The sequence below is a fragment of the Cinclus cinclus genome, chromosome Z (genome assembly GCF_963662255.1).
Source record: "Cinclus cinclus chromosome Z, bCinCin1.1, whole genome shotgun sequence".
NCBI classification, from domain to species: Eukaryota; Metazoa; Chordata; class Aves; order Passeriformes; family Cinclidae; genus Cinclus; species Cinclus cinclus.
In genome coordinates, this window is record NC_085084.1 from 3,226,692 (window position 1) to 3,251,761 (window position 25,070).

Below are 25,070 nucleotides of genomic sequence, written 5' to 3' on the forward strand. Positions count from 1 at the left end.
GAAGCAAGCAAGGACACCTGAGACACAGAACTGAGGGAACAGAAAGGTTCTGAACACATTTCAAACATTACTTTAAGAGAAGAGCTTTTTAATTTATTTTTTTTTATTCCAACACTTATGCACAGTCCTTTCTCAGTAGCAACTTCTGAGAATTTCCAGAATGTTGCTTTTCTTTCACAGCCTAGTCACTAAGGATGAAGCACATTCTAAAGCAGACATGAAGAAACAAATTGCTTTGCATGGTTGGTATTTTCCTCTCTGGTACTTAGGTGTGGAAAGAATTACAAAAGGAAAACTGAAATCAACAATGTGAAAGAATGATTTAACACAAAAAGATGGAAAATGCCTGCCTTTATTCAACAGTGGTTGTGTTGGAGTCTTTCCATCGTCATCCTCCTCTGGAAGGTTTTTAAAGATACAAAATAAAAAGGTTAATTTCCTTTGTGATACTAATGAACACAATACAAATGTAGATTTTAAAAAATGTTAGAAAATAAAGCGTGAGAAGTGAAATGAAGCAGGTTTCTTTGCAGAGAAAAGCACACAAATGCAGTCTACCGAGTCCTAGGATTAATTTGTACTTCAAAAAAATTATAAATACCATTACCCATCTAATTATTAAGGCTTTTGCTTGTAAGAGAAGAGTGAAGTTTTTTATTGTCATGTTGAAGTATCTTGAATGATTTGTATCTGTTAATAGGCACATAATATTCTAGTCCAAAATGAACAAACCTCCATAAATTTAGCAGCCTTCCAATCATATGTAACATACAGATGTGGTGAACAATCCTCAAGCATTTTTTTACTGTCTATCAAACTCAGTAACAAAAAAAATCCATTCTAAGTCATTGCCTACCACCTGGTTTATTTGGGGGACTAGAAACAAATACTTACTTTACATACTGGCAAGATCTGAACTAACTACTTAAGAGACAGACATCAACATCTATAAAAGCATAACACTTTCATTCCACAGATGAAGAAGTCCCCTAAATAATCACTGGGCAAAGAGAGAGGAACTGAGAAAGAAACAGAGAAAGAATGAGAATTCAAGGTTCATTGCCAACTAGCAGTTACCTTTGCGTGGAGTGGGAGTTCTTTCACTGGATGATGGAGCAAAAGCTATGGAAGTGTCTGTCTCAGACTTCTTGCTGTAATCCACTTTTACTATTACATCCTTGGCACAGGGAGACTTCTCTTGGGATGATAGCAAATCTTTGTGAAAGCAAAAAACCTATTAGAAACCACTGAATTGTTACAAACAGTATCAACAGAGGTACCTGACTATACTGAGTGGGTTTGGAAGTAATTACATGGCGCTGCAACTGTTGTTACACCATGCAAAGAGGTCAGGAGGGGGAAAACCCAAAACACCAAAGTACTCTGTGAACTTCAGAGCACAAAAGGCTCCTCCTCTGAGCAGAGCTCAGTCATTTTCTGTTATTTTTCCATGTTGTGATTGTTGATTGCATGCCCAGAGTCTAAAAACAGAGCTAGGTAACACTGTGGAACTACAACTAGAAGAGTAATAAAGAAAAATAATCACTTGGTGAAATGTTTTATGTTTCTGCTTTTAACACCAAGAGGAAGATGAGCCTTAGGCAGGGCACAGACCAAGTTTGTCTTGTCTCACTTCCAAGTGAGATTTTTTTCCAGATTTGGCTTCTGTGGGAATGCAGCTGTCAAGAGCTGAAGCAAACTCACACAGTCCCCAGTGAGTACCAAGATCCTTCTGACACCTTGGTGTTACATTTCCAGTTTTCTCAGCAGTGTTGTTTCCACACTGCAGGTTCACTCCTTGCCATTTCTCACACTCCTCTGCCCTCCTGCACATGGTGACAGGCTCCCTGACTCTCTCCTAATATTTAAAACATTCATCTTGTCCAGTGAAGGAACCTCCTCTTTCTCGAGGATGCCCCTCCTTGTGCCATTTCTCCTCACAGAGCAAGCCACGAACAAATTACACATTATCAAATCAGGACAGCCGCACCAAAGCTCACAGGCTTGGAATTTAACTAAAATTGCACCTTTCCACTAAAGAACACTACTCAGAAAGCATAACCAAGTCTTCTACATAGAAAAATCTTTCCAAATTTGAGACAGACTACTCAGAGTCTCTAAATTAATCTGGGTATGGGGTTGGCAACCCACACCAAACTCAATGGCGTTCCTGCGTAGTGCAGTATTTGTTGTGATTTTCACAATTTCTGGGCTTGAGCCCCAAATATTTGGTGCCAATTTGCCAGCATCATGAATTTATATCAGGAAAGCAGCAGATCTCCTGGAAGCAGCTGTATGCAATTTGCAAAAAAAGAAGTGAAACACAGGAAACACAGGTTCTGCTCCTGACCATGGGTCACTATCTTACAGTTCAGAGTTACCAATTTCACTGAGTTTTACTGTACCACAACAGTGGTGGTTTGTTGGTTTTTTTAAAATGGGCTTTAGTCTTTTTAGAATGCAGTTTTACAAGGAACTTAGAGCAGCAAATTCACCAGATGGAACAAAGTCAATCATACCTTGGCCCTGAAGATGGGAAATGTCCAGGCCCTCCTTGAGGCGAATGACAACCACCCCATACTGAACATCAAAGGCATCACTAAACAAAAGGGACAAAATTAGAAGATTTTACAGCTTTTCTTTTTTCTTCCAAATGAAAAATGCACCCTCCCTGAACAAATTCCAGTGATTAAGCACTGCCGTTGGAAGTCCCAAATTAAAAATTTGCTTTAGAACATCAGTTTCAACTCCAAAACATTAACTGAGCATCATTTTAGGAAAAACAGTATTTAGAAGGGATACCTACTACTCCTCCTCCCTCTCTCTGCTATGTAAACAGTGAGTAAATAAAATCAACATGAATAGGTCACTCAAGTTCTGCACAAATAGTAAGATACACCAAGAAATACAGATTTTTTCCAATCCATCAAAAAATGGATTTGAATAGATCGTTTTGATCTGGCATCTTCCCAGAACATTTGGGTATTAAAAACACCTAAGATTATATAATTTAGTATCACATTAGCTGCAAGTAAGCTATGATGTGCCTAGTCCCATTATATCTGATAAAGCTGAAACTCACTAACTCACTCCAGTCAAAAACCAAGAGGCAGAACTTCACTTTCTTCATTGAAAAGAGCAAAAACCCTGAAAAAACTGCTAAGTGAAGTTGGCAACAACCCCACCCCCAAAATATATGGCAAGATGAACTTAACCATATAATATATTTTGCATTAGTCATTAATCACCATCCTTTACATATAAATACCTCATTCAGTACAAACAACCACAAATCAGAGAACTCCCTCCCATATAATTTCCACAGACAGAAATTTCTCAGGATTTCACTAATTAAATACTTCCCTTTAGAACTAGTAAGACTTGATTAGAAATGTTCGAAGTATCAATGTATTCTATTATAAGTGCAAGAAAAATTGAGGTTGATTTGTTTTGTCTATTAGTGAACATTTTAATTTAATTATTTAATGTGTTAGAGTTGTAGAGATTAGATGTGCTTCTATTGTGTGCTTCAGAAGCTTTTAGTTTTTCAGAAATACATTTGACCTGCAGTTATTACCTCCTGAGGTTTCTTTAGGGATGTGGAGAACCACATGACTTGCTGACCTTGACAGATCTTCCTGCAAAAGCCATCCCAAAATAAAATAGGAAAAAAAAAGAAAAACTAACCAACGTGTTTCCTTATTTTTCCACTGTATTTGGTGCCCCTGCTTTTCTCTGAAAGACCTGGGTGAGATGACTTTTTTTGTCCTATTCTAATATCTGCCTCTCTCTCCCCATCCTCTATCCCATCCTCTCTCTCTTCTAAAAGCACAGAAAATAAGAAATACAAAGCACAAAGGAAGTGGGTTAACCAACACTTCAGCTGAACACAAAAACCTCTGCATAAGGAAAATAAGCTTTTTTTCTTTTCCTGAAGTGCTACTCAAACAAGTTTTTACCTTGTTTGGGTAGCAACACAAGTTACTCTACCAAATTTTTCAGCCACAACTTGTCTGCCTTTCAGTACTCTCAGGTTACTCTGGGGTTTCCTTTCTCTTCTCCTTCCTGGACTAGCCTGGGTGTCAGTGCTGTGTATCTTGTGAGTAAAGTATTTCTCCTCCTTTTCAGACAGTAGCTCTCAAACCTCAGACCTCTGCTACAACTCTTTAGATACAGAAAGTTATTATGGAGATTTCTATTCTGCTTAACTATAAAGGCTTGCATGTTCATTTCCATATCAGACAAAACCCAAGGTATTGAAGATTGCTCAATGGAAAATCTAAGTCCAATTGAAAGACACTTCATGGAACTAAGATCTTTCTTACTACAAACATACTGAAATGGAACATAGCAGCTAAAACTCTGTATTTTCTACTTACTGGAATAAATTGATATAGGTTTCAACATCTCTCATATCACCTTGTCTCCAGTTTTTCTTAAATCCAACAACAAGGGTGTTAGGCCTCATTCTACCCAAACCAGCAGCCTAAGAAGAACAAGAAGGATTTTATAAAATAATGTGCTACTGAACTAAAGGTTCTGTTTCCAATTAAGACAATACTAAAGTACTTCTCAAAGCTTTTAAGATAACTTTGCAAAAGGAGTATGTTTCAAAGTATAAAGCCCCTTCTGATCTTGATGTGCATCTTGAGTGCTTTAAGTTTTATTTTAAAGATACCTGCATTAAGTATTGTCCTCCATCCCTCAAGTCCTCTGCATGCACTGGGGCATAGAAAGCTTTCATCTTGTTTTTAATTAGCCATCGCTGATATTTAGCCAAATCAGTTGACAATTCCTTCATGGCTTGCCTCCGAGGACCCTTTCAGGGAAAAAAAAAAAAAAAAAAAAAGAAACAATAAGAGGGGAGGAAGGAACAAGAATTAGAAATATGAGTAATGGGAGTAAAAAAGCCCCTCACAATTTTTTAGTGCCACTGCTAGAGATGAACTCAAACTCTGAGAACCTCAAAACATACTTGCACACTATCAAAACCACCCCAAACCACAAAATACCAAACATTATCAGCACTGAAAACCTTTTACCATTTTTAGGAAGAAGATTGCTCAAACTTTAGCCATCTTGTTCATGCAGAGCACAACCCTCTTCCCCAGGGGGTGGGGTGAGCCTGTCCTCCAAAGTATCAACATATTTTTAAAAGAAAAGGGCTTTGCAAAGAAATATACAGAGATGCAGGATGACTTAATATTATACTTTTTGGCAGTATTTTTATCCTGCAGTTAAAATCACCTCCTCTTTAAATACCTCTTTTATGTTACTTCTCTTGGAGTGAATCTTTTGTACTCCTCCTAGACATCAAAATGCAGAATACAGGACGAGGTAGAACCAGGAATACAGAAGCCCAGTTTTTGTAGAAGTACACAGACTTGACCAAATGGCCAAAGCTACTGAAGAATGAGGCAGTGTCACCCTTCCTGTAAGAAAGTAATTTTAAACAGGGAAAGCAGATGCTCCAAAGAAATCTTCAGAGTTGCTTTCCTACGAGAAGGATAACACCACCTTATTCTTTTCTGTACAGCCCTACTTTTAAAAGGCAGTGATTACATCTGTGATACCTTATCTCAGTTTGTCCTTAGATATTCACTCAAACATTAAGTCCATATAGACAGAAAATAAAAGGTACTTAAGACAGTATCTGTATGTGGATTGCATTAACTTGATTTGCTCTTATCTGTTTGTTAGATCAGAAGCAAGTCATACTTGGTAAGTGTAATAAATTTAAACACATTTAAGAGTAACCTGCGTTTTAATAAAAAGTCTTTCAGGTGTGTCACCAGCCTCCTCAGCTTGGTATCAGCTGCAAACCTTTTGAGGGTGGTCCTGCTCTCACTTATGAAGGTGTTGAAGACCCCTAGACCCAGGACAGAGCCGTGAGGGAGACCACTCATCACCAGCCTCCAGCTGGGCATGGAAAAACAGACCTCTGACCACAACTCTGTGGGTGCATCCATCCAGGCAACTCCTCCTCCACTGAATCTACGCCCTTCAAACCCAGGTCTCTTCAATTTGGAGGTGTCAATGTCACACTGGACCGTGAAGGCCTTGCAGAAGTCTGGGTAGGTGACATGTGTCAGTCCTGGATTACATCTTAGTCCCACACTCGCTTAAATGTTCTTAGTGATGTGACAAAAGTTTGGCTTTAAGATATGAAGCGAAACTACGCAATTCCAAAGTGTGTGGAAATTCCAAGATTCGTTTACCTAAATTTATCAGAGATGCCACAGCCTCTCTGTAGCTAAATGGAAGTTTTGGTACAGATCACTGTATGATCACATAGACACCCTACATGGCAACCAACACGACTCTTGACAAGCTGATTCTGAAGAAAAGTTACTTGAAAATTGCTTCCTTCCCACCATGACAAAACCCCTCTAAAAGCTGCCACATAAGACACTAAGTAGTGAGAACTGTTAGAATCATATCCTTGCAGAACCACCACCACACAAACCCTCTCGGCAAAAACATCTTCACTTGATATTCTGACAAAAACACCCAAGGATACTTACTGAAGTATCAAGGGCTGCTCACAAAGGGAAGAAGAAACACCTGACAGTTAAATGAATCTGATAAATGAAAGAATAGAAAGCTACTTGGAAGGTTAAAAGCTATTTTTAGCTATTGACTAAATTCATATTGACTTCCCCGCTCAAGAAGGTTTCTTTTCTCCCAGGCTTTTCAAGAACTCTACAAGGGAATCATCTCCCAATGTTCACTTCAATTAGAAGTAAAGAGTCCTTCAACATTTAAGCATCAAATTATCTAAGGTACTGATTTTTTACAAATTTTCCCCTGTAGTACACCTACCTGGAATAGTGATGACCCTTGTATTACCAAAATTTACCAGTAAATCTCTTAGTGCACTTTTTAATGTCTAATGATGCTTTCATTAAAAAAACAAAAACAAAAAACAAAAAACAAAAACAAACAAACAAAAAAAAACCAACAAAAAACAAACAAAAAACCAAACAAAAACAAAAACCCAAACAAATAATCAAACCAGAACTTAAACATGAGCCAGAAACAGACAGGTTAAACAAACCAAACCAAAACCCAAAGCAGAGAAGTAAAATACCAACAAGGTAACTTTGAAAAGTAAAGACAGAATAAACTTACCATATGTACATGACCACAGATCATCAAGCCCACATTCTTGGTGAAAGCATGGACAAGATGAAGCAAAGCTGGACGTGCATTTGGAGCACCTGTCATAATTAAGCACTGAGGTCTAGAATTATGAGGGGAAAAAAGAAGATTGGAATTGGAATTAATTTGGATTTCTGGAGCCTTTTTTATTAACAGAAAGGTTTCTTCCAAATATTGGCCATAACATATTCACCACTGCAAATGTAATAACCTCATCCACTTTTATAAGACTATGTTAAATTAAGACAAGATTAGTTGTTACCCAACTGTCAGCAGACCTATGACTAATTGCATAAAAATTCAGTAATCCCATTAAATCTGAAAATCTACACACTTAAAAAGTTCAAGAAGAGATTTCAGACAAGACTAGGGCAGAGGGATTAAGTTTCTTCCCCAATGGTAAATCACATCCCTTGTATTTTGTATCTTAGATTCTCCTGTGTCCAGCAGAAAAACTGGAATCATATACTCATTTTTACATTACTTTGCTTGAGGGGGCACAGCCAACCTAGTGCAAGTAAGTCAAAGGCAACTTTTAAATCTATTTTAAAAGAGCAAGTGTCCAAACATCAGAACTCGTTACAGGTGATAATTTTTCATAATCATAATTAATACGTAATATTTTACAAAAGCCTCTACAGTAACCTCTCAATCTCTTTAGCTGCTCCATTTAATTTTCATGGATGCTTTGTTGAAAACAAGTGTTGCTGCCTGGCTCTCCATAACCTCAGAGAATGGCAACTGTACTAAGAAGTCCACTCAATCTGTAATTCCATTTCCTTGGATAAATCACAGGAGATGAACATGGACTTAATGGAAACCTTGACAGCAAACCTCATGACAGCAGCCTAGTGACCACAGAATTCCCTGTTGTTAAGTGTTACCTGAAGTTTTTCACATGATCTTCCACTCCTGAGAGCCGAATGGAATGCTGCAGTGCATTCAGGTAAGTCAAGGCTTGAGTTGAGGATCCCCAGTTCACATCTGTTGAAAGATTTGATGTTCCAGCGTGTTATTTACAGCTGTCCATTGTAAAACAACATGATCACAAAATAAACGCTGGACACGGACTAAACCCACAGATTTAAGCTTCACCTTGCTGCATTTTATACAATACTATTCAACCAAACCCTAGGTCTTAACAGGAGACGATACTGAAATGTAACATTATATGTAACATAAATGGAACATAGTGCAGAAGTTTTAGCAAAAAAAGTTAAAGAAGGGTGTAACTGACTTCCTTATCTCCACATTTCAAAGACCAGAACAACTTCAGAGTCAAAAGAAGAACACTTGAGAAAAAACATGCTGTGCAGAATTATTTTATACCACAGCAAATAAAAATCTCTGAATCTCAAAACATTGCCTAAACAAAGTCAGATACCTTCACTGGGAAGCAGATCCTTTCACATTATTATTTTTATGAGGAAAAGCAAGATCCCACTATAATCTTTTTGCTCCTGTACACATCTTCTGATAGCCACAATGAATTTACCATTTTGCATATGCACCTTTTCCATCAATTCTCATTCAGACATTTATGCCTTAGTGGCATCTTCATAATTTGGGAGGAAGGGGAACAGCAGCAACTACGCAGGAAAAATTCAGTTTAATTACAACTAAAAAGGCTAAAACAGAAATTTAATCTAGTGGTCCAAACAGAAAGAAGTTGCTGGGGTTTTTCCCCTGTCAAGGTCATCACTTTTTCCCTTCTTTCCCCCATCCAGAACCAAAATGTTCCTTATACATACCTGGTTTCTTGTATGTGACATAGATGTAAAGCCCAAGGACTATGACATAGGTTAGAAGTGCTGCCCACCAATTAATGACAAACATTACAATGCAGCACAGAATAGCTCCAATAAGAGAAATCCACATATTGTAGTATTTGAAAGCAGGGCGCCAACCTAGTCAAAAATAAAATTTTCGAGGGTAGAAAAAAAAGAGGGGGAAAATTAATTTAAACAAAACCACAAGAGAAGGAAGGCACTGTACTTTCTTCCCTTCCCTGGTAGTCTGCATCCGTAACATGTGAACATCTGGGTTTCAGTGATGTACAAAATGCAGACTGGCACATTTATGCTTTCCATTTTCCAACACCTCTCACGTGACTTTGTATCATTCTCACACTGATATATATAAATGCTCCTAATTTTGCACCCTAAAAGCACAGCTTAGAAGGATGCTTCTGCCAGTATGTCTATTGAGTCAGGCTCTGAGAACTTTTGGCAATAGCTTTTCCTGACATTTGATTTTTCCTTTCAAAGGCAGTAAAACATAAATCATTATCTCATACCTTGGTTTCTTACTACTACTACTTTTGGTTGTGCATTTTTACTGTTTTCACATAGGAATTCTCACTACATGAAAAAGAAAAGGACAGGTATATCCAAACAGAACTTGGGTACATCAAAATACTCGACTGCAGTGTTTTATATTATTTGCAAAAAGTTTATCCAGAATCAGGTATACACATGCACATCTCCGTTAACATACCCAAGATTAACAAGTTTATTAAATACAGAGTTATTAAAATTAGAACTGTTGTGCAAACTGTTATACCCACCCTCTAAGAAGAAAAAAAAAATATCTACCAGTTCAGTAACTTAAGGAGCTTTTATAGGGAGTTATTCCAGTGCAGCTGCATGTGGACTGGGTATAACGTACATCTGTTCTGCAGGCACCAGGTTTTGGCCTACTCCTCTGTAGTTTAACCAACCTCCCACACTAAAGACTACAAAAATGTAGTAATGCCACGAGCAATTCCTGGTTCTTCAGGACTGGAAGATGAAATTCATTAACAGAAACTGAAGACGACAAAAGGGTGGTTTGCCAGCACCAGCTAATGAATTAGCAAGAAAGCTTTCTTTCTGAGTTTCTAAATAAGTCTGAATTATCTTGTGCTCCCTCAACAAAGGTGACAAAATCAGTAGTCCCCAAACCCTACTGGATCACACAGTTCTCAAAATTTTAGAAGACCCATTAATACAATATTAAGCTTTTAATGCCATGAGAATCAAATACTAATTTAATAATTAAATTAAGCCTTAACATATGTTAAAACCTTTTAAATTGCATCTATGCATAAAGGAATTGCAAGGCTAAACTCCCACCCCTAAAATGTAGTTCCTACCTGGAGATTTTGCAAGAGAAGCATGGAATACAGAGAAGTTAATCAAGGCATATGAGGCCAAGAAGAAATTAGAAATAATTGGAGCAATGACATTCAGTTCGGCTGTAAAATGGAAAAAAAAGCAAGCTGTTATCAAAGGTATCATCCAATGACTTTGCAGATTACTGAGTAAAAATTCTGCTACCAGGAATATTATTTTCTGATATACTCTGAGGAAAAATACTTTTTGCTGAGAGAGCTTTATGTTAATGGTCTCGTATTTACCAAGTTATCTTTTAACAGTTAGGAAATGTAGCTTTCAATTTCCAAAATAAAAGTACTACCAAGTGTTCTAGATGCGCACCAGAAGCACTGCATACTTTCCCAAGACCATTAATTGAGAAAATTTCATTCCCAACAGCATTTGGATCAAACAGTGCACTAATGCACAGGGTTCTGAAGAATGCCAGAAGATTTTAATATTATAGAACTAACACCATCACAACAATGATGCTTACATCCCCTACAGTGACAGAGAAAACCCTGCTGCTCTCTCCCCTTTCCACGAAGCGGCATGGTACAAAACACTCGTATGAGTACTCTCACTATCATTTGAAAAAAAACAAAAGTGATCAAAATGCAGAATGTGCCATCCTAGTCTGCAAGTTTCTAATTGCAATCAAGCTTTCAGCCAGCATGGGCAGCTCTGCCTCAAGCAGATGAGGAGGAATGAGGACGGAGCAAATTGGGAAAAGAAGTTCAAGGCACTGGCACATAGATGGACACAGCACAATTAGTTTGCCACCTACAGAGAACAGATGCAGCTAATTATACCTAGACAACCTTTAGTAACAGAAATGTCAGCAGTCAGCTCTACCACTTGCAATTTCACAGGAAAGCACATTTTAAACAATACTGCTCATGCAAGTTCCTATTTTACTGAAGCTGTCTGTCATTATTAACAATCTGAAACAAACTTTCATATTTACAAGATATTAACACTGTCTCAAGCAAAGGGTGCATTTCCATTGACTGACAGCACCTAAAGACAGATAACTGCGCTTCTTTTTAAGCATAGGTAAAATTTACTGCAGTTCTTGAGATAGTTGTATCTGGAAGCTAGGAGAAAATAAACCTCAAAATAACCAGATTTAGCATGCTGGCTTAGAATTAAGCTGTGCATTAGATCTCTAGGACCCTGTCATGAACATGCACTGGCATGCTTCCTAAAGGACAAAAGGGGATTGAGATTCACTAAAAATTCGAACTAACCAATTAGTATGAATCCAAGAGCAATTAAAAATGTTAGAATATATCCTCTCAGTGGTTCATTGTTCTTCCCATAGCCTTTAGCAAACATCTGAAATCCTGGATAAATGCTGTCCTTGCACAAAGCCTAAGGGGAAAAAAAATGAAAAAAAGCCAAAAAAATCAAGAGTCAGCATGCATTTTGCTCATGCCATCTTCCACTGCATACAATCTTTCTGAACACAGCCATCATGGACTAATTTTATTCTCAACTGTCTTTGCATCTTGACATTTTGCATTTCCACTGTTCTATCCCTCAGTAATGTCCACCTGCAGAAAGCAGATTTGTTCTTCTGCAAGTAGCTGTCTATTTTACTTGGCTACTGTCTTACAATCACAAGAGGTCTTTTTTTACAGACCATATTTTCTCAGGAAGTGGAAAGTTTGCCCAATATACACACTAGTTCTCCACATCAACAGAACTGGCTCCGCACTGAACATTTTTTAACCCAATTAAAGAAAGGAGATTCAATAGTTAAAAAAAAGTAGAGCAATACACACTCAGGAACCTCAAGAAACACTAAAACTGTTCTCCCATTCTAAACAACAGGTAAATATTAATCTGATATGGATCATGACTGGCAGTATGTCAGAGCCCCCTTCCAAAAATCATTACTCAAAATTATTTATTCTTCAAAATATTCTTCCCTTACTTACCTGGAAGATCTTAGGGGCACTCACAAGAGATGCTAAAGCAGATGACAGGGTGGCTGAGAAAATACCTGCAGAAATCAGAGGTGAAAATCCTGATACCATGCTCATGACCTGAAAAACAAGATAACTTTTTTTAAAATACGGGAAAAAGTACAATCAGATGGCACCATTAGCTACACAAACAGAAAAAAAAAAATTCTATGCACTCTTAATGCTGTCTGAATATCATACATTCATATAAATGAATGAACTAGAGACCGATCAGGGAATATAAATGGATCCTGATTTCAGGTCAAGAAATGGTAGCTTTTCACACAATGTGTCTATAATTTGCAGCTCAAATTATCAAGGGCAGAAGTCTTCATGGGCTCATAAGATCAGAAGGAAGTAAAGGAAATAAAGTACTTAGGAATGTGTTACCTATTTCAACTAACCTACTGCTGGCTAACACGGCCTCAGAAAGCCCAAGTGACAAAAACAGTGAAACTGGGGAACATCTTTGGGAAAATTCATTGCCTTTTCTCAGAATCGCCATCATTTTAAGTTAGGATTTTTTTTCACCAATCAAAACCACAAGGTCAAGACAAACTTGCTCCTTATCTCCCCAAGACCAAATCCCAGCACATCTCTGTAATCTCAGTGACAGAAGCCAAATATGCAAACCTTGGTAAAATGGATGAGTAATGAGCTGGTACTTTACAGTACCTCAAGGGCCCTTAAAAGAAGGAGCTTATAAAAAGTGAGTGCCATCCCTGTCCATAGCATGTGGATTGGAAAATCATCATCTTTAAGGTCCCTTTCAACCTGAACTACTCTAGGACTCTACTATTATACTGATTATTTCTGTACCATAGATGCATCCATCTTTGCATCTATCATGCGAATTAAGATACACTTCTGGGTGATTAAAAACATTCACAATTTAATAGAATATTTTTCCTTCCAGTTAAAAGCTAAAATAGCTTTAAGACAGCCAGTGCTGAAGAATTTTAGTCAGCAGACTAAACCCAGCAGGGTGCTTTTTAAGCATTATTTGCACTGCTTATTTGCCTTTTTCACCCTGGCAATCTCATTTAAATTATTAGGAGAGAGACTGAAGGAAGGCAAGAAAAAACATACAGAAGTCTCTGGTTTTACTGTCACCTGAAACTGTAAAATCTTGCTGTCTAAGTAAGTCTTACTAGGTTAGATCTTCTCAGACAATGCACAGATGACTGATGATGTTTCGTTCACTAAATTCATGGTAAATTCAGGGCTAAATTCATGGCAAAATTGAGTGGAATTTCTCCAGACCAGACTGACATGCTGGTCCTCTCAGTCAGCTGAATCTGTGCAGTACATCAGGTTTCACTGGTCAGTTCAAGGCATGTCTTGCTTGAAAAGAGAAATTTAATAAATGGAAGTTGCAAAAAAAGTATCTGTCAAGAGTAGTGTGATAAATGAAGGAGAGGATTTCCTGAAGCGTACTTGCAAGTTTATAACAAATAACAAAGGCATGCCAGGCCTATAATCATGTTATAAAACTAACAGCACATCTATTAAGCTATCTCTCCTATGCCCTGGTTAACTTTAATTTTATAAGCAAGAGAAAGTTACAGTTTTAAATGGCAGTTTAATAGTCCTACATGTTACAGAATAAAACTTAAGGATGTAAATGCTTTACTACTATTGTAGAAAGAAACTTTTACCATAGCAACATAATTAACAAGTGCAGAATAATTTTTACTGAAGCAGTATGCAAAATTTTTCCCTGCAAGGATGTCTTAATTAATCTTCCCTCATTATAGAGGGAATCTGTGTAGAAGTCTCCATCACTTTTCTTCCCATATGCAAAACATTTTTGATGCCTTCATTTTACTACACTGCCTCTTATTTTATATGCTCTTTCTAGGTTCTGTCCAATGCCTCCCATTATATATATTCTCAATTTTTGATTATTACACTGTTTTTATAAATTTCAGCAATATTCCAGCAAAGCCTATGCCATTAGTATTTGGCATTTTAAAAGCTAGCAAGCTAAGCCTTAGATTAGGAGACTTTAGGAAGCTTCTCTAAGGTAGGAGAATACAGAGGGAACCAGATCCAGCAGAATCAGTGTTCTGTGGTGTCAACTCCCCTCCCTCCCTCCCCAGCACTATCCAGACCTCCTGAACACAAACCAAGGAGCTCACAAAGGCAGCTACCCATGGCACTGAAATTTTCTTGCCTGCAAAATCATGCAAAATAGGGTGGAGTGGCCCTGTAACCACTGGTGTGTAGACACAGACATACAGTTCCTGCTGATAAGGGCCTCATTATGCTTGCCTGGCATTTACAGTTAAGGCAGTTTCCTAAATTTCAAACAATTGGGGTAATGAAATACTGTATTTTGACTATTTCGTTCCTTGGTCCAGCACCCTGGAGCAAAACAAAAATGCTGTATTAAAACAACCGAGTTTCATGCTACTTTCAACTTCCAACCAAAAAAATAAAATAAAATAAAAATCTGTATTTTAATTACCCAAAGCCGTAACTTTTTGTTGGGAAGCTCTAGGCTGATGCTACAGAGCCCAGAGCAAATATTTGAAAATACTCTTCTACCATGTGACAGCCTAGGCATAGAATTATTGAAACTGAACAAAAAATATCAGAAATACGTGAGGACCTGTAATTTACTGACTGTAACAGGAACTACTGATGGTCTTCCTAGGCAGGTCTGACTAAGCCTGTCTCATCTACTGTCCTCATTTGGAGTTTCTAATCTAAAATTTCTACAGGTAAATCATACTACAAGCCATCCATCTGCTGCCTGAACACACCCAAACCCTGAACTGCCCCAGCAGAACTTCAGACCAATTCTTTCTGCAGCACTCAGTACTTCTGGCAAAGTGTCCTGAAATGATAAGTCACTACACAGAAGTCAAACTGGCACTTTCTGCCCCAGAACCTACCTGCTTACAAGCTGGAAGAGAAATAATCTTCCCTCGCCTTAGGGATTAATTTTAGCTTGTGCAGTTATTTGTTCTCCAGACAGATAAGTTTTGGTTTTTTTACCATACAGAAAAGAGTTGTGAGTTTGAGCCTGAGAAGTGCACAAGCTTGGACACCTCCCTTCCCACACACACCATGCTCTGCATATGAAAAGAAATATGTCTCCTTACACCTGACAGAGATAAGTTGTGAGCAGTTCAGATATAAAATGGACATTTCTCGTTAGATAAACAGCCTCTCACACAAACATTTTCCTTCTGACATCTTCTGAGAAGACAGGATCAGACTCTTCTCAGAGATGCAAAGCAAAAGCTGGGAGGGTGAGTGAAAAAAACAGCAAGGGAGAGGTTCCACTGGGTATTAGAAAAATGAAACTTCACACAGAATATTTTTCAAAACTACAACAAAGCAGGGGGATGTGAGGGGCGCTGCATTCTCTGTGCTGCCTCTGGCTTTAGAAGTGACTTTTCCTCATTGACACCAACTCTTTTTTCCACAGAGAGAAGCAAGAATAATTTGGGAGGCAGAGATACTGTAAGTACAAATAACCTTTATGTTAAAAACCTTACAAAAGTCATGACTTAAAGACACAATCAGAGGAAAACAGTTACAGGCTATCCACAGCTATAGACCTGACCATTATATTGGTTCTTCTGAGTTTAAAACAAAGACATCAGATTTTGCAATTTTGTCAATCCCACAAGAACAATTCTGACTCTCTGACCAACAACAAAGTTAACACCATACAACATACATTATTCCACTGTAATTTTATCACTGGATTTCAGCTCAATCTCCAGCCAACTTCTTGTACACCTGTTAGTAAAACTCTGGGCGAAGACAGGACTACCACAGACCAAGCTGGAATCAAGAGGGGAGTAAGTTAACTTTCCTAGGAATTTTTCAAACCCTACCAGTAGATCATGAACAACCCAGTTGGCTGTGGTGAAAGACTATGAATTACCCCTAACTTGCAGAGGACTTTGAAATACTGTAACATCATGTCTCATGAAAATCCATTACCTTATTCCCATTAAAGAGGAGGCTGTGATAAATATGTAGAACAGTCTTATAAAAAAAAAAAAAGACCCCGGTGTATTCTCTAAAGAAATTTTAAATTTAGCAAACAAATTGCTTACACAGGCTACCTAGGATTACTCAGCATCACTACTGAAAAATGAGTACATATACCCCCACCAGTGAATGATGACATTCAGGTCCCTAAAGAAAACTGCAGCACCAGCACCTAAATCTAAGCAGTTTACTCAGAAAAAGAGTAAATATTTAAACCACCTGCATATAAACACCTAAGAGTTTTCAACATGTATACATTCTTTTACATAACAGCTAGAGTGTACCACGTACCTATTCTAGACAAAGCTTATATTTATGGAGGTGAGCATATTTAGCCTATGACTTTTCCTAATAAGCAACTAAAAAAAAAAAACCCAAGCAAGAAAATCCAAGGAAAAAACAAACAAAACCTGCCAAAACAACAACAACCCAAAAAACCTCCATCAACCAAAAAAAAACAAAAAAAACCCAAAAGCCCAAAAACAACCCCCCAAAAAACCCAAACCGCTCCCACAAACACCAAATAAAAACAAACAAAAAAAACCAACAAAACCCCACAAAAATCACCCAACAAACAAACAAATCCACAAAAATCAACAGATAAACAAAACACCAAACCAACCAAAAGAAAAGAAACACAAAGCCCAATACACAGATTAAGGAGGAAGTTTTATACCTGGAAATTGTTCATCAGCCCATAGTGACACCCTTCCCCTGCCTGAGAATGGCAGGATGAGAAGTCATAGTTTAGTTTGCAGGCTGCTGCAGTGCAATTTGTCAGCTCAGTGACAATGGTGTCATTAACATTCCCTGTGGCATCCCGAACTACACAGGAACCTAAAATGGACACAATAAAAAAAGCATTAAAAACTTAACCTGAATTTAAGGGTATGTGTTAATTCCTTTTTATGTAAGCATAATCTCACAGAGCAACATTAAAACACAGAATTTAGATTTTTAACAGATTAAATACTAAACCTATCTTTGCTATGAAGAACAAACAGAACTGCTCCCTTGGGTGAAACCATCATTAGTTTTTTAATATACCTGATTGTTGGAAGAAATTGAAAGTCTTAGCACAGAGGGAAATCATGTCAGTAGACTAGCAGAAGTTTCAAAATACAATTTTAGCTTAAAATACTATTTTTCTGAAGTGTGAGGCTTCCAAGTATCTCCTGAATTGTAATCAGTATTACCCAAGACCACTGGATTTGTCAGGACCGGCACAGGGTGCCCAGAGCAGCTGTGGCTGCCCCTGGATCCCTGGAATGTCCAAGGCCAGTTTGGACATTGGGGCTGGGAGCAGCCTGAGACAGTGGAAGGTGTCCCTGCCATGGCAGGGATGGCACTGGATGATCCTCAAGGTCCCTTCCAACCCAAGCTATTTTACAGCTTTATGACTTCATATTTTCTCTTCTGGTAAATTTCCCTAGAGGAATGCAGATTTGTTTTGTATGTATAGATGCCTGCAGACAGGTATACATTCTGCTGCAGATGTTTTTCTTCCAGTCACTATGATTTAACCATTAAAAAAAAAAGTTCCATGAGAGCCTGTTGCAAGTCATTTCCCAGTGTTTAAATAAGCCATCTCCTATGTGACCATGGTATTTTTCAGTTGGTTTCTTGGTGAAAAAAACAGACACAGAATACCATTTTTTCCACATTTTTTTATAATCATAACTACTGTGTTCAGTTTATCTATAATTACTTTTGATTTCGTTGGTCAAGAAAATGCTGGAGAAAAAGCATTTCAGCCTGCAAGTATTAAGAAAACCTGAAGAGTTCTAAATGACCATTAAGTCTTCTATTACAAGGGGTTTTTGACTCATGAATGACAAAGTCGATCTGACTAAGTATTATTTAACATCCTGTGGTCTAATAGTAGAGGTAATCAAACAGTTTGTACACCAGGAAATACTTCCAGGAACTGGAATTAAACAAGGAACGGGGAAAAGTCAAAAGAGTCAACAACTCTCCCTTACTTTAATCTTTTAGGAACCTGAATGACAAGAACTGCCCTGCAACAGAACCCCATTACAGCCAAGGACCTAAATTAATTACTTGCAAAGAAAGGAAGAAGGCAGAGATCTGCTGCAAGTTTCAGTTTATTCAGTAATATTCCTAGGCATCTACGTCTGTTGTTTCTTCCATGGGGGAAAAATGAATTCCTAATTAGCTATACCATATTTAAATTGTTGTGAGCTATCAGAACCTGATTAACAGCCCACTGCAACACCTGGTCCCAGTAGGTGGACATTAATTAAACCTTCCACTTCTCACTTCTTTTTTTAGTTACTTATTATACTTAATTGGTTAAATTACAGTAAAACTTTCCTACACTAAGCACCTGTCTTATGCTTTTCTTTTGAGTATGTGGCAGAGCTGAGGTTTTTTTTATTGTTTTCTTGTTTTACTGGGATTAAAAGCTCTGTAAGAGGAAAACATTTCTCCTTCCTCAAGGAAGGAGAATACAAATACACAAGTATTTGCCCCAGCCACTCAAGCAGTATATAATGGATTTGACAACACACTTCTCAGCTGAACTACTTGTAAATAACATTTTGTTGGTGACAGATTGCAGTGGCAGGCCCATTTTACTGAACAACTCACTAAATACCTACAGTGCACTATCACAGCTCTCCTCTTCCTCATTTTGTCAAAGTTCAAACTCAGCTTGTTTGGCAGGACTTTCAGACATGGAATCAAAATATGCCAGAAAACGATGTGGCAGTGGGAACAAACTTTATGTTTGAAGTGAGAGGATGTATAAAGGATGTAGTACAGAAGCCAGCCAGGCAGGCTCTATTCTCAGAAGACACTTAGATAAATGTAACAATAATAAATGTTACTTTCTGTAACACTCATTCAGAAAAAAAACTTTCATTTATTTATATGATTCTGGCAGCATTTTCCCTGAAAGTCTCTAAGTCGTCCCTCCTGTGAAAATAAAATTTCACCTTTTCACAGGCATTTATAAGCCTTGCTCCTGCCGAAGTGAAATAGAGCTTTGCCATGCTTTAAGCATGAGAAATTTACAGCCACCTCTACCAAGTTATCTCCTTAATGTATGAAATCCAGAGGTACTGCAGCCCTTCAGACTGCAGTTCAATGTTTTACTAGTGCTGTAAGCACCTACACTTTGGCTCTTGTCAATTACTTTTACTTTCATAACTACAGGAAGCAGCTACAGGAAGCAGGTCTTAATGCTACTCAGAACTTTGGCTTTTTTATTCTTTTTTTGTTAGAGCGTCCCTTGTTTATAAAGTGATAAATGCAGTTCCTTGAAATGTATCTTCCAAGACTTTTGATGCAAACTTGCCTGTGTAATCTGCCTCCTCATGCCACCTGCATGTCTGCATTAGTCCTTTGCTAAACTGTGAAACTGCATACCTGTCTCACACTTATCTTTTTGACATAGCTGCTAAGCTCTAGCATCAGAATCACTCATTTTCCTTTGCTCAGCCTTTTCTACTCAGTTTAGCCTTCTTACTTCCTTTTCTACTCAGTTTAGCCTTCTTACTTACTACAGAGTATACAAAAAGTGAGCTAAGTTCCTCTTCATATATGACTACTCTGCAAAATTTACTAGCCCCTTCAAATCTTTAGTGACTTGCTTACCACTTCTCTGGGGGAAGGAACAGGAATATTTGTATTTGTTCAATATTCCTATTCCAGTGCCTCAAAAAGTGCTAAATTTCACTCAATCTCTGACTCCTGCTGCTTTTATCTAACTAGCAGAATTCAAACCATAAGTCAGTACATGGCAGAACATTTCTGATGAATCAATTTCACATCCAGCTGGTTTTGCAAACTGCTTCTTTTGTCAATTTTTGTACTGCATTTTTCATGTTTGGAAGCTGATCAAAGTATTCCATTAATAGCTAGTATTAACAATAATTTTATTCTTGTGTGGGTTGAGGTTCCAAAGAATTCAAATCTGGTAGCAAAAGGTCTATGCAGTCAATCTAATTAGGAAATGAGTGCAGCTCATTATGCTGCATAAAGTACAATCACTACAGAGCAACTATTTGGCATAACTACACTCCCACGTTAGCCAAGAGGCAGACTAGCAAGATTAGTATCTTTGGAAAGGAAGTATCATTAGTGGTAAAATCAATGGCACTCTTATAAACGAGAATTTCATTCAAAAGGCACCATAGCTGTTTTAAAACTAGGTCTTTCATGTAAGAAAAAGTACTACTGCTGTCAGAAACTAGTTTGTGACATGAGTAAAAAATTTTCAATCACAGGGAAGAAATGTTCATGATTCAATTAAAATCCTGTAATCTGAAGGTTACTAAAACTATTTTATGCATGGGAAAAACGTAGTTAACCACTGGTGCTCTACAGCAAAACTGATAATCAACCTCAGGGTGACTTCTACAGAGGATTTCAAACAACTGCAGGGTGAGAAAGACTGGGAAGACTCAGATCAGTCTGTGATTACATCTCTTTACATAAGAACATGACACTTCCAAAAGTGGGCTGATGAGAACTGAAGGCCTTTCTTGGTCTCCTCCCTCAACAGGGGAATTACTGCTCAAACATCCTCCCCCACAGTGCTGTCTGATGATCCCACAGCTCACTGCAGGTAAGTGGCTGATTACCATAATCCCCAAAACAATACAGGTGTTTTTTCAGTTGGTATTTCCTGAAAACATGCTTTTATAATCCAGGGATTATCCCACTGCTAAACTGTAAATCCTTTAATGTAAATAACTGCAACAAATGAGGAAACACTGACAGAAGTCTTTTGTCATCTTTAGTCTGAAGCAGTCACTTTTCTTACAACAGCATCAGTCATTTCACAAAATTATAAAACCAGCTGAAAACTGAATCTCCCAACGGTACAAACCAGAAACCTTTGGCTATTACCTTCCCATGCAGGAAAGTCAGTTACATAATGACTTTACATAACAGATTTACATAAAACCATATCAAGATACATCCTCAGAATGAACGTGAAAGGATACAGTTAAAAACATTCTCTATTTACCTACAGATACTGCAATTCCTACGTAAACCAACGTAGTGATTAAGATGGCCAACAGCGTTCCTTTAGGTATGGCTGACTGAGGATCCTGAAAGAAAAATGTCAGTGGACAGTGATGACAGAGGTCAACGCACACTCGAGTGGTTGTGAATAATGTTTTTAATTCACTACTTACTGCAAGGTCCCCCGAGATATTTGCACCAGCAAGTATGCCAGTTGCAGCAGGGAAGAAAATAGCAAACACAGAAAAGAAAGTTTCCTCTTGTCGGAAATCTGGTCCAAAATTCTCCATGAATATTTCAGCTGCAGAAGAAGATTTCAGTTTGTCAATATTCACCTGGAAGCCGAAGTATTAACCCATTCCAGCCACTATCAGACCAATAAAGAAAGCTGACAGTCATGGGACCCTCTTAAAACTGAGGGTAGGACATTTAAGCCCTAATTCATTATTTCAACTCAAAATAGAAGTCAACACAGTAATCTTAAGCAGATTTAAAGGCAGAAAAAATACTTACAGCACAATCCAGCTTTTTACAATACATATTCAATATTAAGCAATATTCAAGTTTAGACCCAATTGCAGAAGTTCAAATAAATCAGGAAAAAAGCCTCCATAGTTAAACAGGATTACAAGATATATTGTATGTTTAATTTAACTGTAACAGCTTGTTTTGCAAAACAAAGATATTGTTTACCCTACTGTAAACTGTTCCCACATACCATTATAACCAAAGAAACCTTTGGGCTTCTTGCTGTCCAGGGGAATAAATGTTCCTATGACAAAGTCTCCAATAGCAAGTATGAGGATCACCAGCAGGACTATCTGTGCCTGAAACACAATGAACTGCTGTCAGACAGGAGAACTTGTTCTTTTCACAGTATCAAGTGCTGTGCTATAAAATGTAAATGTTTACTTGATTCCAAATTCAGCTTCACCTTCTCAGCATGTTCTCTGCAAAAAAAATGAGGAAAGCTGGAGAAAACTTGTACCAGGATTTTTAATTAAAAAATAGGAATAAATTCCAAGTTTTATGCCTAATCAAAAAGGTTTATTATTACCAAACACCTCAAAATTATAGTTCTAAAGACAAAATGCTTAAAAGGACTTATTTCTCTAAATATAAGCCTTCCAGAAGGAATGCATTTGAGGAGATTCAAGAAATTCCCATGAAAATAGCCAAATGCAACACAAATGCTACTACTGCATTATTAGCCATTGTCAAACTTAGTCTAATATTTTGGTATGTGATGTTTTCTAAAAATTTTATTACATCCAGAATCAAACAGCTTTTGTTTCCTATTTTATGCAAGTAACTATATTATTTTGCTACACTCTCATGTTCTCAACCCTTACTTAGGAAATTAAACTGCAAACTAAAATTACTTATTAATTCCTAGTTTTGAGATTTATTTTATGACAGCCTAGGTTTTTAGTCACTTTTTCACGTAACTATTATAAGCCCTACAAGTTCAACAAGTACTTTAAACCATGCAACACCTCAAAAGTGTGAACAAAGATAAATCTAGGCATTGTAGGGATGGTTCAGGCCTTCCATTTAAAATAACCAATCACACTGCTGTTATCTTTTGGGTTGATTCCTTAGAAAGGAATGCCAGTAGCTTTGGGGACGCTATTCATAGACCTTTTTTAGGCCTAGGATCAGGAGTTAAAATGCAATTATCACTGTGGCACTGTTGATGCCTACAAAAACAAAGTTTTCAGTAGTTTTATGTCATTTCAGTTCACATATCCTCTTCAACAAAACAGGGTGGAACAGCAATAAACAGAGCAAAAGGGCCTGGAGGAGATTTAAAAGTCCACCTGAAGAAAATAAAGTTTGTGCCCTGTATCTGGATCTTTGTAAAGCCTTGAGAACAGGTGAAAGGTTTAAGGATTGTAGCTGGGTGCTTACAGAAGTCTTCAGTAAGACAGAAATATAAACATGAAGTTATCACAGAACAATTGCCACAAGTGGATTTTTCCAGTAACTAACCTAGGCTTCTCCCTGAAGCTAGGGATGTTTGCTGTATATCTTACTTAAATTCCAAAGTCTGAAAGAATGAGCTTCTACACAAGGATCTGAGCAGTAAACACCACAATCTCTGTAAAGCCATTTTAAAAAAAAAAATACCTGGAACAAATCCCAGTCCAACCTCACTTTTAGATCTATTTCAAAGGTATTATTATAGATTCCTCTGCTCCATTTTCCAAGGCATTCCCTAAGACACGGCTTAGGCATGGGAGAACACCACAGATCAAGATGGAGACATCACAGTTCTGATATGCTGAGTTATTGTTAGCCCACATGAAATGCTTGTTTGACAGGTTCAGTTGCCTATCATTGCACCCACCAGCCTCCTTCCATGACAGAGAAACCAAGTCTTGACTTTTACATTGAGGACAGGAGTTTTGAAAGCTACCCTTAAAATAAGGATGACGTTGCAGCAATACCATAATTCAGGCCTGATGTAGAAACATTAAGCAGGGGTCTTTTCATGCAAACGATTGTTATATAACTGCTCATGCTACACAGCAAAACCGAGATACTTCTCATGACTTCAGGTGGCAGTGGCAAGAGGATTAATAACAAATATTTCTTTCAAAACAGTTCAGAATAAGGAGGTCAGCATTGCTTACAGTTGGGTGTATAAAGATAGCATCACAATTTCACGTTATAGACAGTGAAGGGCTACTTGGGAGAGGTAAACAGTTTTTACAGAAGTTCAGTTTAGAAGATCTTGCCAAAGTCAATTCTGAAAGTTTCTTTTCTCCCCAGTAGATCAAAGAAATGCACTCAATCTTCACTCACTTCCAGGAACCCTGTTTCTCTGAAGCAACAGCGATAAAATACCCTCTCTCATTCTGATTATAAATACCATCATCTTCTTGAAGCAGGAGCATAAGAAACTAACAGCACTTCAAAGAGGTTCCTTCAGCTGCCTCTCAGTGCAGAAAATAGGAGCTACTATGATATGAATACAAGTTGGGAAGGAAGCCCCAGTGAGAGGTCTTCAATATTTTTTTCAGTTTTTCTTTTATTTTTTGAGCAAATTATGGACAGATATTCAGAAAAAGCTTACAAGGTGCAGGAAACAGAGCAAGATACACTGCCTCATAATGCCAAGCAGAAAACTGGTAAGGCAGCTTCTCCGTTAAGGTACTTTTAAGATCTCTTCAGAGTTGACCTAAGACTGTGCAGCCACAAGATGAGGGAAGGAGGTTTTCCCTCCTACACATTCATCACCACAAATGTTCAAAATCCTTCTCCATGATGAGTCAAGTGAATGCATCCCACTGTTTGGCTGTTTCCAGGTGATAAACAAACCAGAAGAGAATAGAAGAGGAGGCAAGGGTACTGTGTTTGAGCTAGCAGAAACTACACAGCTGTAGGCTGCCTTTGGTACCAGACCTGTGTTCTTCACCCTCAGAATCTACCTGAAGTTGACAGTAAGGGAAAATTCCCAAGCTTAAGTTCTTGCCTTCTCTTATGCTGTAACTGGAGCATAAGAGGAAAAAAGAGGAAAATACCATTAATCTACTTGACAATGTCCTTAAGAATGGATTATGCTGGAGTTTAGGCTCTCATAGATGCTTAAGCTTCCAGTGAAGCAGTTTAAGATCTGAAATACTGCTCAGAGCTGCACATGCTAGTGCCAGACCAAGATCTACTGCATAAAAGTGAACTGACTTCTAACATCATGCAATACTGAATACACTGAAAATAAATCGGACAGCTAAGGTACAAAAACAGAATCAAAATTATGAAGCAGAGAATAAAAATAAAAAAAAAAAAAGGG

The 25,070-nt window shown here is 37.8% G+C and overlaps 1 protein-coding gene across 1 annotated transcript in view; it reads right to left on the minus strand.

The window, feature by feature from the left end:
- Window positions 1–25,070, minus strand: part of SLC12A2 (solute carrier family 12 member 2) — a 54,341-nt gene that overhangs the window by 8,923 nt on the left and 20,348 nt on the right. Inside the window, exons 7-21 of the mRNA XM_062514080.1 lie at window positions 21,993–22,101; window positions 21,448–21,575; window positions 21,276–21,360; window positions 16,956–17,116; window positions 12,239–12,346; window positions 11,546–11,669; window positions 10,295–10,396; window positions 8,913–9,068; window positions 8,046–8,145; window positions 7,132–7,243; window positions 4,679–4,819; window positions 4,380–4,486; window positions 2,520–2,599; window positions 1,078–1,215; window positions 351–398 (exon numbers count right to left, since the gene is read on the minus strand). Coding sequence (XP_062370064.1) covers window positions 351–398; window positions 1,078–1,215; window positions 2,520–2,599; window positions 4,380–4,486; window positions 4,679–4,819; window positions 7,132–7,243; window positions 8,046–8,145; window positions 8,913–9,068; window positions 10,295–10,396; window positions 11,546–11,669; window positions 12,239–12,346; window positions 16,956–17,116; window positions 21,276–21,360; window positions 21,448–21,575; window positions 21,993–22,101 — 1,699 coding nt within the window. The remainder of the gene's footprint in view (window positions 1–350; window positions 399–1,077; window positions 1,216–2,519; window positions 2,600–4,379; window positions 4,487–4,678; window positions 4,820–7,131; window positions 7,244–8,045; window positions 8,146–8,912; window positions 9,069–10,294; window positions 10,397–11,545; window positions 11,670–12,238; window positions 12,347–16,955; window positions 17,117–21,275; window positions 21,361–21,447; window positions 21,576–21,992; window positions 22,102–25,070) is intronic.